This window comes from Cucurbita moschata, unplaced genomic scaffold (assembly GCF_002738365.1).
Source record: "Cucurbita moschata cultivar Rifu unplaced genomic scaffold, Cmos_1.0 Cmo_Scf00054, whole genome shotgun sequence".
NCBI classification, from domain to species: Eukaryota; Viridiplantae; Streptophyta; class Magnoliopsida; order Cucurbitales; family Cucurbitaceae; genus Cucurbita; species Cucurbita moschata.
In genome coordinates this window covers 807,777-821,394 of record NW_019268570.1, presented here as the reverse complement: position 1 = coordinate 821,394, position 13,618 = coordinate 807,777, and the positions used below count along the sequence as shown (strand labels likewise).

Genomic DNA, 13,618 nt, shown 5'->3' with positions numbered 1-13,618 from the left:
TATGCGTTACATATATACGATATATTTAACCGCAATTTGGTTTTATTTACGAATTAAACAAAAAGAGAGAATCTGAGATATTTAAATAAGATTTAAATATCTTAATCAATTATGTGTCGGAATTGATTGGGATTGGCATTTGAATTAATATTAAATATTAATTAAATAGTTTAATTAATCATTTAATGTTACTTTAATTTGAAATTCATTATTCAAATTAATTGTTGAATTAAAATGAAGAAAGTCAAAACGTTGACTTTCATCTAATGGAAAAATCCATGTTAGTGGAATTTTGAGGTGTCAAAATTTTGTTTAACCAAACTTGCATGTTTGCCAAATAAACCCCACAAGTTTGAGTGGAATTTTGAGTGTCAAAATTTGGTTAACTCAAACATGCATGGTTGCCACATAATCCCAAACATTTGAGTGGAATTTTAAGTTTCAAAATTTGGTGATCTCAAATTTGCATGAACATGCAAACATGACTCTTTAAACAGAGTGATCATGATACATGGAAGGTCTTCTTCGTCTTGGTGAAAAACCTTGAGAAAAACCTCTCACAAACACTCTCTTCACATATACAAAATCCCTCCCAAGTTTAGTCACTCACCGGATTCCACAATCTCGTTCTAAGGCCGGAGGATAGTGGAGAAGACACTAGTGGTGGTTCGAAACCGGTTCGTGAGGCAAAAGGAGTTTGAACTACAAAAGGTTAGTATTTAAACTCATTAAATTTTAATACTTATGAACATGCTAGTTATTTGTAACACCTGCTCATCGTCAACGCGATTAACAGGAGTTACCATCGACAATAATAACAAACTCTGATATCCAATCATAAAACTCAAAATATTTCTAAAAACATCCAGTAAAATATTTATAAAAAAAAACAGTACTTTTAAAAACTTAAAACGACCAAAGTAAATTCTTGACAACAAAAACATAATTACATAAATAGACCCAGACATGGATTCCCAGTAGTCTCTAGCCCGCTGGTCTCGTCCTCGGTTGGCCTGCATCATCTAAATCTGGAAAGAAAAGTTATAATAATTTTGATGAGTAATTAGATTACTCAATAAGTAGCTAGCTTATCATTCAAGAGTTCATAACTAATCTTTCCAGGTGTTTTTAAGTTTTATTCATCATCGACTCCTAGTTCTCTTACTAGGGTCATCTGTTCGTTAATGAGGTATCCCAGCTACCTCCAGTTAGGTTACTGACTCTCTTTCGATATGCTTATCTAGAATTTTCGGACTCGTATGTAAGACTCGCTCTCGGTCAAATACGGCCCGTCTACTAATTGCTCTGGCGGCCTGTTTATCTCATATACCAACGGTCAGGAGTACTCATGCTCCCTCACTTAGCACACAGCGCGTTGGCCAGGAACTCCGCGGGAATTAGTAGACTATCATACTCATATAAATAAGCCATAGCTCAACAACCAATAAGCATATCTAGAGTCATAACCTTTCCATTAACATGCATAACATACTCACAGTTACTGCATGCTTTCATACATGTATCATGTTCAACACATAGAACATTCTGACAATCATTTATATCATGCTTACATCACAGACAAGCAGTCACAATATACAATAAACACTCAATATCATCAAAGCTCATCATAACATACTAAGCTCTTAATCAGGTAAACAACACACTCACATGTTGTAAAACAAGTTAAGAACTAGTTCATAGATCGATACGCTACTTACTTGGTTTCGAACTCCTTTTCCCCCTTGAATGTACGTTTAATAGTATTTCAACACAATTCCTTCCTATTAGACCTATATTTTATCAATTTCAACATAAGTATAAACCAATTTTGATAGGACAGGTCAAAAGGAGTCGAACAGGACAAACCGGGAGCCAAAATACCTGCTCACGCGCCCTCACGCGCCAACCCAAGGTCGGGGTTCGTTTCTCACGCGCCTGATCCGCGCACAATCGCACTTCCACTCGCGGCCTCCCACGCGCCTCGCGTGTCCTTCACGCGCTCGTCTTCAACCTCTCCTCCCTGCAATTTTTCCCAATCTTTTTCCTTTAATACTCGTTGTGTCCCGAAGCAAAAATTTCATCTCTACGGCTCGAATTTCGTTCTGATTTCTTCTACAACTTTATAGATCTTCTAACTACGGTTCTAACAAGCCTTATTTTATAACTTATTATGCAGTATGAATCAAGATATCGAGATTTAAAGGTTCGGTGATATGGTTTTTTTTTCGTTACCTTCGAATCACCGATCGATTCAGCTCGTGGCCGTATCCTCTTCCTCAAAGGATTCCTCAGCAACAACCCCTCTTTCTTTACCCTCGATTGATGTCCAATTTTAAGCAACCAAAACTCGAATTCTAAAAAATTTCCTCCTCTGTTTTCTGGGTTTTTTTTATAATCACTATTCTTCGTTTTTCTTCCTTTTTAAAACCTAATCAAGGCCCTAATACGCTTCCACATCCTCTAATAATCCACTCATCAATCCCACGCCTCCAGCCTACGCGTCCGCCGCCCCTCATCTCCTTTACAGCAGTTGCTTGACGCAGCTGCTTCGATTTCCTTTTTCTTTTTCTTTTTTTCTTTTTCTTTTTTTAATTATTATTATTATTATTATTATAATTATTATTATTATTATTATTGTTATTATTATTATTATTATTATTATCATCATCAAACACACAACAAATAAATACAAAATACATATTATCATTATTTTAGGTTGTTACATTATTTACAATAATTGATGTTCTAAAAGTGCCTAAGATCCAAATTGCTTCTGCGTGTGTTATATTAACACCATCAACTCCTATACCTCTCCAACAAATGAAAGGATGTTCGCTGCGCTACAGAAGAAGAATCATTAATGAGACTGACCCTTCTAAACTATCAGCTTCTATTCTATAAAGGAACCGGAACCAGGTTTCACTCTTTCATCACAAGCAAGGTAATTCATAAGTTAACCCTACTTTCCTTATTCATTAGACTGAACCGAGACCCTTTTCTTTCACTCACTCGACTGTAATGTAAGAAACAAGCAAGAATGATCCCGAACTCTCTTTTACTCTGTCTGCGTCTTCTTCCTTTGCTTTTCCTCTTTATTCATTCTTGTTAACTCCTTTTACTATCTATCCTTTAGAGTCAGAGTCGTTAAAAGAAAAGAGATTCATTCCACTTAACTACTTCCTCTTTACCTGATTGAACTCATGAGACAGATTTCCCAAGGTAAAGCTATTTGAAGAACCTTTCTTTCCAGGGGAGGAGAGAGAGTCAATTCAGTAACAATCCGGAACATGAGAGCTTTCAATTCATTCAATGCCTACATCAACCAAAGACTCTACTTCCTCTTTTGCTTAATGAGAATCTAAGGGTGACTCGAGAAGGAAGCTATCCATTTATGCCATTGGGTTACGAGAAGAATAAATTAGGAGAGAAGCAGCTGGAAGCGGCCTTTGGAGGATAGCTCCTTGATTAGTCGATCGCTTGCGCCCTACTCAGTTAGCTTCTCTATTCGACAGGAAGTCAATCTTCTTCTTATAGTGGTCCCCTAGCTCGGCCCTTTTGTTCCCATTCTCTTGTAGGAGCTTATTATAGAGTCTTTCCTTATCCTTATGATCTAGTTCACTTGAATAAATGGATTGGCCTTCCCAATGCCCTTCCTACTATTGTAAATAGCTAGTTGGACCGCCCCTTCAGACCCTAGCAAACTGTACTTTCACATTTTTCGACCCGGAATGAATCACTGGGTTGGAACTCTTTCTTTAGCGGGCTCTATTGCTCCTTGGCACCTTATTTGTTTAGCAAAGTATAGTGCCTCCCCTGCCACTGGCGATCGAAGTCTTGATCTACTCTTTGCTTTTCTTCCTCTCTAAGGAACTGCGTTAAGGGAGCCATACCTTTGCTCAGTATTTCTTTATACTTCTTGGTACGACCAGACTCCTTTCAATACGAAGTGGAATAGAGAACTTAAAATCGTTTTGGCTTCGAAGCCTCTCCATTGATCTTCTTCGCAGTGGTAATCGTCTCTCATTTCCTCTAGTTTGTCCTTCAGCGCAAGCAGCTCTTCTTTCCTTTCTGTAAGCCGATGTTTGGTAGAACTCTTCCCCCTTCCCTTTGTTTGTTGGGAAAGGCGGTCTATTCGTCGGTCTTCCTCATTCACTTGTTGAAGCCTTAGCACCTAGCGGTAGTGGTTCGCCATCTCCACATCTCTGTCCCCTTCAACTACGCAGCACTATATTATCATTATGCTCCTGGAAGCAAGGAAGTGAGAGCACCAGGAAGAGCGGATAGGTTGTTTGTGAAAGAAGTGTTCTCGAATAAGCACTTTGGCACATCTTCTTAGGTTAGACCAGGTAGAACAAGAAGTGAGGGAGCCTGACAGAAACGTGAAGGTGCAATACCTAGCTGCTCAATCAAAACCGATGATAGATGTGATGGATGGAGGGAATCAAATGAATCTGCTTTCTTTTACAGAATATGCTGTGAAACTAATAGAAAAAGGCTCTTTGCCACTGTTAGCAATTGAATCAGAAGCATGGAATAGGACAAGGTTTACGTTATGCCTTAATCTAAGAGTAGTAGGAGTTCAAACAACTTCTAATTGTATTCGGTGAAATAAGATTCTAGGTTCTTTTAGAAAACTTGCTACTAGTTCTAAGCTTGTAGATCAATTCAAAAGCTTGCCTTACTTAGTATGACTGATTCAAATTCAATTGCAGAAATAAGGCGAAAAGACGAGAGTGGTTTAAGGGCTGCTGGAGGAGGAACCATTTTTAGAGTGATCGTATACGTAATGATGGCATATCAGTAAGCCTTGTTGAATCAGTAAGTGGGCGGGCCTAGTCCAATTGTTCTCTAGTCTTGTTGGAATAACCCTTGTGGAGGTAGGAGCTCTAAGCTTATCAAAAACTCTCTGCTCTTGGCTTACCGGTCTCCTGGTCCGATGAGCTATTAAATGAGCTAACGAAAAGGGGAGTTGTTTCAGTATTTAAGTAAAGTCAGCCAGGGCTTGAACCTTGACTGAATGCAGCTTAGTTGGCCTTAGCCTGAGATAAACCCAATCAGTTTCACTCTCTCTCAGTTCTCTCTTTGTCAGCAAGTTCTTTCATTCGATGCTAGGTTCGGATTTGCAATCTCCTTCGGACCCTTCCTCTATCATGAAAAGATCTGCGGAGCTATTATTAAGTCTAATAGGAAAAGCAAGCACTCCCCTTTGTTTGGTGGCCTCATTCCTTGAGAAGAGTGAAAGCGGAATCAGACTCTCGAACGGCCTTCCTTCCCCAATCAATCCATTCATGTGAAGGTCAGGGTAAGGGAAAGATTCAGCGAAGGGAATGAAAATAGAAAGGAAAGGCGATTGAACTATAAAGACAAATTGTCTATCTTTTCTTTAATCTCGGTAGAAATACGATCGCAAAGAGCTAATTCAAACCCCTCCGGTAAAATAAGAACAGCCCACACATTCAACCCCCCCTTTCTTACCATTAGCAAGAACTTGTTTCACTTCCTTATCATAAGAGGAATTCGAACACAGAAAGTGGAACCTCAATATCCCACCGAGCTTACTAGCTAAATGGCAATTGGCACATACAATATGCCCAGTCGCTTCTCTAGGATGAAAACGATGAAAATCCTCCGTATAGGATTTGAGTTTATGTAGAACTAAAAAGTCTGAAACATGCGTCTTTTGATTTTCATAATATCGGTAGATAGATCATTTATCAATCATTCATTGAATGAGAAATAACTACAAGCTAAATGTGACGGAGATAAATGATTTAAATAACGAAAAATCCAAGATTTGCAAATAGTATCGAGAATAACTGGAAAAGTGGAAACAAGACCTGATATAATTTGATCAGAATAAACCAAAAATCTTTGTAGATAGAACCAATCATTAGTTCCAAACCGTGGGGTGAATGAAATCTGATACATAAATCTGTTAATAAAAGAATCGCTTTGACTGTATCACTGAAATTAGATAGGAATTCCTGAGCCCAAGAGTGAAGAATAACAAGTGTTCATTCCCTAAAATAGAATAACCTCTTAGAATAATAAAACATATTCTATTTGTTTGTTGAGAAGTGCAAAATCCTATGGATAAGACCTTCATTATGTATCTTGATTAATTGGATCCTTTCTTTGTGGATTCCTATAGGCGCACCGGATTGTAGATGTGTCTCCGAACTTTGATCATTTCGTCCAAAAAGAGGATTTCCTCCACCAATTCTATGAACTTTTATAGAAGATTGAATCATTCAACAAACTTTCGGATTGACCAGCATTCGACCATAACCCAAGATTCCATACTTTTAGTAAATAAGAGAGAAGAAATCCACCAGGGTAAAAAGACTATAGATGCAAGATCAAAAAGAGGCAATGGAATTGTGAGACATATAATGGGCATCCTTGACAAGTCCCAATTCACATAGTAATAGGGTCGGTATCAAAATCGAGACGAAAAACAAGCAAACGGAGACCAAACAGAAGGAAAACAAGTACTCACGCGCTACACGAGCCGTGGAGAGCTTCCTACGCGCGACTTCCAGCGCAGTCGCGGGGCAGCACCCAGGTTGGAGCGTCGGTCTGATTCATGCGTTCTCGAGTCACGTGTAGAGCATCAGTTCGAACTCGGTCCAACCCCAATCCGCTTGCCTGACGCGTGTGCCAAGCGTGCAGGGCACGCCTCACCAGCCGGAATGCGCCACGTGTCCAACATCGATTCTGCTGCGCTCCTCCGTATGCCGGCCGACGCTTGGCGGTGCTCTTGGTTAGGTTATGGAGCCTGCTGCTTATTTATAGCTTGGTCAACGGTTATATCTGATAAAGCTATATTTGGTAAAGCTATATCCGGTAAAGCTATATATGGTAAATAGCTATATATAGTAGATGGTTAAGTCGGGTAAAGCTATATATAGTAAATAACTATATATAGTAGATGGTTAAATCTAGTAAAGCTATATATAGTAAACTGAACTATATATATATATATATATATATCCCGATAGAGCTTTGAAGTACTTTCTATTCTCTGTAATTCTCTCTTACCTCCTTTTAGCCAGAGTTCTCCTTACACTTTTCTCTATCCTGTTCTTTGTGTTCATCTAGATCGAGCGTGTGCGTTGTTGTGCGATCCTAACACTCTTCTCTCTCCTCCTGCATTTTTTCTAAAATTTTCGAGAAACGTGAGTTTTTAGCGTTCTCGATCCATTTTCTTTAGATTTTTATATATTTCAATCCATAATCCGAATCACTTCATGAATATTGTAGATCTCATATTCTATTTCTACCATATATTCTTCTTATATTGTTTTAGTAATCACACGTCTTATTATTTGAGTTTGAATTTGAAGAAAAATACGAGTTCTTACCGAAAGTCATGTTTTCTTGAAACTCCGATTCGAACGGAAATCTCGACCGCCTTCACTCCAAAACTTATGATGCTAATAATGTTTTTTAAAATATTAATAATAATTGAAAGTGATAATATATATCTATATATATATATACCTGAGAAACGAAGGAAATCACTCCTCTTCCAAATCCGATCAATCCCATTTCATTGGCATTAAACGTTCCACTATTATTATGTCTGCAACCAAACACCACCCCAGAAAATGGCGTCGTCGCTCCTGACCTCAAAGTTACAGCCATTTTTTCAGTCGCCAATTCTCCCTGCGTAGATCCGCTTCCATACCCATAGCCGTACTTACACGTATCGGTGCCAGAGCACGCCGCACCGAACCCCCTCAAATGGCACTGCGATGACTTGCAAGAAAGGGTTTGAAAGGTTGACGATTTCGAAGGGTCGTAAATCGGATTCGTTTGCCGGTAACATTTCGCACATGGACGACACTGAGCCCAAAATAAATCGCTGCCAGTGTCGAGGATTGCATGCACCTCCGTCGGCGGCGTTCTGACGGCGATTTTCACTATAAATTCGCTGGTTTCCGGCCAAATTTGTGATTTGGCTGCCATCGGTGAAACGTTGCCGGGTGAGAGTCGACGTTGGATGAGTTCCAGCTTGAGACCACCGCCTTTGGCGGCGGTGGACTCGACGATGGAAAGTAGTGCGAGAACGAGAAATATGGTAGGCGCCATGGGATTGCATGGATTTTAGATTTCTTTGTTTTATTTATACGCCTGAGAGAGATAATGACGTAGAAATCGAAATTATAACGTAGAACTAGGAAAGGATGGCCGTGTTTTTTGGTAACGCTCACTATTTTTTTAATATAAAAATAGAATGTTATTTAAGTATTTATTTAGTTGTTTCTAGTTACTCAGATCGTATTAAATTTACATATTTCCAACCCTTTATTAAATTTAGTTTTAATCTAAACAAGGTAAACAAAAATATTTAAATAGGAGTATATTTCTTATTCTATTTTAATAATTATCTTTGAATCATCATTTCCCTCATATCTTGAATTGCTCGAAGAATGGTTGTATTAAGATCTGGTATTGGTGCTACTCCTTTTCTATTATGTGACATTTTGTTATTAGTAATATTAGAGACCTCTCCACACTTTTCGCAACAAATTTCACTCAGGGACACTCGTGTTTAACACTCAAAGGTAGGCTTTTGGTACTAGGTCAAGAAGGTAAAGGCTTTTTTTTTTTTTTTTTTTTGCAATCTTGCTTTAAGCTCGATTATCACCAATTCAACAATCAACTCTCACAAGCTAAGACTAGTAGCTCAAGGATCAAGAGTTTGAAAATTTTGAACAAACTCAAATAATTGATAAGAACATAATACTTTTTTTTTCCTTCGAACTGATTTTTTTTTTTACTACTGATTTTTTTCTACTATTTTTTCTTTTCGATATACTGAGAGAGACTAAAAACTTGATAGGAAAAAAAAAATAACAGTAAAGATATTTTATTTCTAGAGCGGCCAAAGAACATCGACCAAATGCTCTGATACCAAATGATAAGCGCCAACAATGCTGGATTTTGCAAAGCTAGAGATCCTTCTAGAATACTTGCAAACGTTCACAAAGAAAGCTAACTTAACGAATTGATTCCAACCAAGAGTTAGTTAGAAGATGAATGACTCTTAGATCGAACTTGGAATCTATGATGGTCACTCTTAGATTCCAAGACGACTCACTTCAGAATTAGCTTGATCAAAACTAATTCAATGAATCGGTTTAAGCATCAAACCTAAAGCAAGGTTTGAAAAAGAATAACACCAAAAAAGTATCAATAGAACACAAAGGTTTTATTTGTATTCAACAATGATGCTCAAGCATGAATATGACATGCCTTTAAATTGGCTAAAAAGATAACCCAAACATAATGAATTTCATCTACCAACTACAAACTACAACTACAAATAAAACTAGTAAATACAAATTGAAGAAAATAAGGCATACATAAATTGTCTTAATTGGTAGTTCAACTACCAAAGGCAAAGTCTTCTAATCACTTTTCAATGTCAGTCACTCCATTATTTTCTTGATTTGATATGCTAATTCTATAAAGATTTTTTAGCTCAAAAGTCTTTTTTCTCAAATTGTACACTAGCTAGCCTTTGAAGATGCAATGTCTAGGTCTCTTGTATCTTCTTAACCTTGCTTCTTGTAATCGGTCCTTCGGGTACATGCAAAGGGTCAGTAGTTGAATTTATATCAGGTTCCCACCTCTCCCAAGACAAGAATGATTATCCCTGCCGAATGTGTCTACATTCATCCCTGAATGTCGTCGAGTACTGTTCACTTCCCCTTCATTCTTGTAACTGTCACCTGTAATCCGTGCAGGTGTGTCCGCACCCACCTGAGTGGACGAGAAAGAAAGGAGTTTTCTCGGAGCAACCCCCCAAGTTCCAACCCAAGAGTCAGCTTTCCCGGATGAGCATTCGGTACATGTATAATTCCATGGAAGAGTGAAAGGGTCACCACTACTAAGGATCTCCCCCCTAATCTTAGATAGGTCTTCTGAGGGTTCACCGCGGTTCATTGTTGTGCTTACACACTAGGCTATCCTTCTCTGAAAGCTCCATGGGACCACCTACCACTAATCTTCGGCTGGAGGGGTTTATTGCACAAAAACGCCGAGATGTAGGCCCCTGAAGAGGGAAGGCCAACGAATCTCAGATGCAAAGCCCCGCACCTCATTAAGATCATATTGGCATACTCTCTGATAAGCGCCTACAATGCTGGAATTTGCAAAGTTAGAGGTCATTCTAGAATCCTTGCAAAACGTTCACAGAGAAAGCTAACTTAACGGATTGATTCCAACCAAGAGCTGGTCAGAAGATGAATGACTCTTAGATCGAACTTGGAATCTATGATGATCACTCTTAGATACCAAGACAATTCACTCCAGAATTAGCTTGATCAAAACTAATTCAATGAATCGGTTTAAACATCAAACCTAAAGCAAGGTTTGAAAAAGAATAACACCAAAAGGGTATCAAGAAAACACAAAGGTTTTGTCTGTATTCCAGCATTCATCCCAAACATGAATGTTACATGCCTTTAAATAGGTCCAAAAGGTAACCTTAACATAATAAAGTTCAGCCACCAACCACAAATCACTAATAAATGCTATTAAATACAAATTGAAGAAAATAAGGTATTCATAAATTGTCTTAATTGGTAATTCAACTAACAATGGGAAGTCTTCTAATCACTTTCCAATGTCAGCCACTCTATTATTTTCTTGATTTGATACTTGAATCTTCTTTGTATTGCTTCTTGTAATTGTTCGTTCGGGTACATGGAAGTGACCCGTTGTTAGATTCATATCATCCTCCCTTTCTTTAAAAGGATTTGTCCTCAAATCAAATTCTTCGTTCTTTCCGGACAAGTACTGAATATTGTTTTTTTTTCTTTATTAATATATTTTTTTTCTCATCCTCCCTTTCTTTAAAAGGATTTGTCCTCAAATCAAATTCTTCGTTCTTTCCGGACAAGTACTGAATATTGTTTTTTTTTCTTTATTAATATATTTTTTTTCTCATCCTCCCTTTCTTTAAAAGGATTTGTCCTCAAATCAAATTCTTCGTTCTTTCCGGACAAGTACTGAATATTGTTTTTTTTTTCTTTACTAATATATTTTTTTCTCACCTTTTTTTTTCTTTCTTGGTTTTCACTCATCCTTTGCCCCTCACTTTTCTCTCCTTTTTTTTTTTTGATAATATGAGAGAAAAAATTGATAAAAAAAAAAATAACAATAAAAATATTTCACCTCTAGAGCGGCCAAAGAACGTCGACCAAAAGCTCTGATACCAAATGATAAGCGCCTACAATGCTGGAATTTGCAAAGCTAGAGGTCCTTTCTAGAATCCTTGCAAAATGTTCACAAAGAAAGCTAACTTAATGGATTGATTCCAACCAAGAGCGGGTTAGAAGATGAATGACTCTTAGATCGAACTTGGAATCTATGATGGTCACTCTTAGATACCAAGACAATTCACTCCAAAATTAGCTTGATCAAAACTAATTCAATGAATCGGTTTAAACATTAAACCTAAAGCAATGTTTGAAAAATAATAACACCAAAAGGGTATCAAGAAAACACAAAGGTTTTGTCTGTATTCCAGCATTCATCCGAAACATGAATATTACATGCCTTTAAATAGGTCCAAAAAGTAACCTTAACAAAATAAAGTTTAGCCACCAACCACAAATCACTAATAAATGCTATTAAATACAAATCGAAGAAAATAAGGTATTCATAGATTGTCTTAATTGGTAATTCAACTAACAATGACAAGTCTTCTAATCACTTTCCAATGTCAGCCACTCCACTATTTTCTTGATTTGATACTTGAATCTTCTTTGTATTGCTTCTTGTAATTGCTCATTCGGGTACATGGAAGTGACCAATTGTTAGATTCATATCACTCTCCCAAAAAAAAAAAAAAAAAAAGCAGACCCCATTGATGACAAAAGTGAGGTACAACAAGGCCATTTCTGTCCACCGCCCTTCTCACGAAGCCGTACGTGGACGTTACCGCTCATACAGCTCCCCGCTAGCAAGTAGTTAGCCTTCCTCTACAAAGAATGGAAGCGTAAATGAATCGACATCAAATAAAGGAATTCGCATTTTCTTTTCAGCAAGCGACATGTCAGATCCAGGGCATCCCTTTCACAAAAACCTATGGATCCCCCCTCCTATCAACACCTTGTGATCTTCTCAAAGATCATTACGAGCCCTCTCCCTATCGATAAAGCACCTTCGTTCCTCTCCATATTGGTCAATAATCTTTTCTTTCCTCTCCATCAATATTTTTATAGATTTAGAAAATTCTATGGTGGATCAAGACGAGAATGAATTTGAGAATCTAGGACATACTCATCTTGGAGCTTCTGCTCTCCTCTGGGAAGAGTTTATATATATATATATATATATATATCTCGAGAGGTGAGGAGAGGGAGGAAGTAGCTCGACTCGAAGAGGAGAGCGTAGCCCCCCGCTTGACCGATTTCTCGCAATCAGAGGAAGATCTCTCATTTGATGACCCTGAACAAGAAAAAGTTGCTCTGGATGTGAGATCCGCACGAAAAGAAAAAAGAGGAATTGGATGCCCCAGAGCAGCAGCCCTCAGATAAGCCTTAAAAAAAACACACACACACCTCTTTTTAGCTAAAGCCAGACACAAACAAAAGAAAGAAAAAAAGAGCCATGATGATGATCCTATCTTCGTTTTCTCCCTAATAATGCTCATAGCTCGCGGAGCTACATACCAGAAAAAGAAAAAGAATCTCTATATTACTTTGATAAGAGAATCCTTAGTTTGACCGCTGGACTATGTGGGAAATACGAGATCTAGGCAAGCCGCTACATGTTTTCTCCTTACCCTTGAACGATAGAAGAACTACTGAGATTCTCTTAAATAGCGGTTGCAACTATGGTCAATGATATGAATTCAACTACTTACCCTTTGCATGTACCCGAAGGACCAATTACAAGAGTTAGTATCTAAAAAATCATATATATATATATATATATATATATATATATATATATATATATATATAGGGGTAGAACTGCGAGTTTTTTTAGAAAAGACTTGCTACCCCCGTATCCGAATCCCGTGAGTGACTAAGCGCGAGACGATCCATAACATAAGGGGCGAATCAACTACAACTCATCTATAAAGAACTCTTCTTTTTTCGGTCTATTTGCATCAGGCTTTTACCGTACTAGTAAGAAGGTGTTCTCGAAAAGGGATGAAACCCGTCTAAGATCCTGTGTACTGACTTAATAGCGCGTAAACAAAACACGTAGCCTAAGTAGAACTCAATATTCAACCAACCTATGATCGATCCATTTATTCTTTCAACTTACTATCAATCAACCATGTCTTAGGTTCACATTGCGGGAGATCTTGGAACGTGCCCTGTGAATGTGCATACAAATAGGGTCACTATTCGTCTCCTATTAAGTTAAGTACAGGTGAAGAGTGGATTCTAGATTATATCAGTCGGGTAGGCTGGACTGGAGTTCTGGAAAAATCTCTACGAATTCTTAGGGGTCTTGTTTTCTCAGATTTCTGCTTTTGACTTTGATAAAAGGCTTTGACCTACTCCCTGAGCAGAGATGCACACTTTATATAGGTAGTGAGGTCATGTATACTCATGGGATGCCTGTTGTTTTTTTTTTTTTTTTTTTT

General features: G+C 37.9%; 1 protein-coding gene and 1 pseudogene across 1 annotated transcript; one reads left to right on the top strand and one right to left on the bottom strand.

Moving 5' to 3' along the window:
• Positions 1 to 7,370: 7,370 nt before the first annotated feature.
• On the bottom strand, positions 7,371 to 8,094 carry LOC111436402 (probable aspartic protease At2g35615). The gene is made up of 2 exons (XM_023074176.1): positions 7,504 to 8,094; positions 7,371 to 7,436 (listed from the first exon to the last, which is right to left on the bottom strand). The coding sequence occupies exons 1-2, from the start codon at positions 8,092 to 8,094 to the stop codon at positions 7,371 to 7,373; spliced, it is 657 nt and encodes a 218-aa protein (XP_022929944.1).
• Positions 8,095 to 9,693: 1,599 nt separating this feature from the next.
• On the top strand, positions 9,694 to 13,351 carry LOC111436401 (annotated as a pseudogene).
• The last annotated feature ends 267 nt before the right edge of the window (positions 13,352 to 13,618 follow it).

Bases quoted from the DNA above. Each gene is read 5' to 3' on its own strand.
- LOC111436402 (XM_023074176.1), bottom strand. From the start codon at position 8,094: ATGGCGCCTACCATATTTCTCGTTCTCGCACTACTTTCCATCGTCGAG. The intron at 7,437-7,503 runs GTATATATATAT...AAACATTATTAG, and splicing joins TGATTTCCTTCGTTTCTCAG to CATCATAAGTTTTGGAGTGA.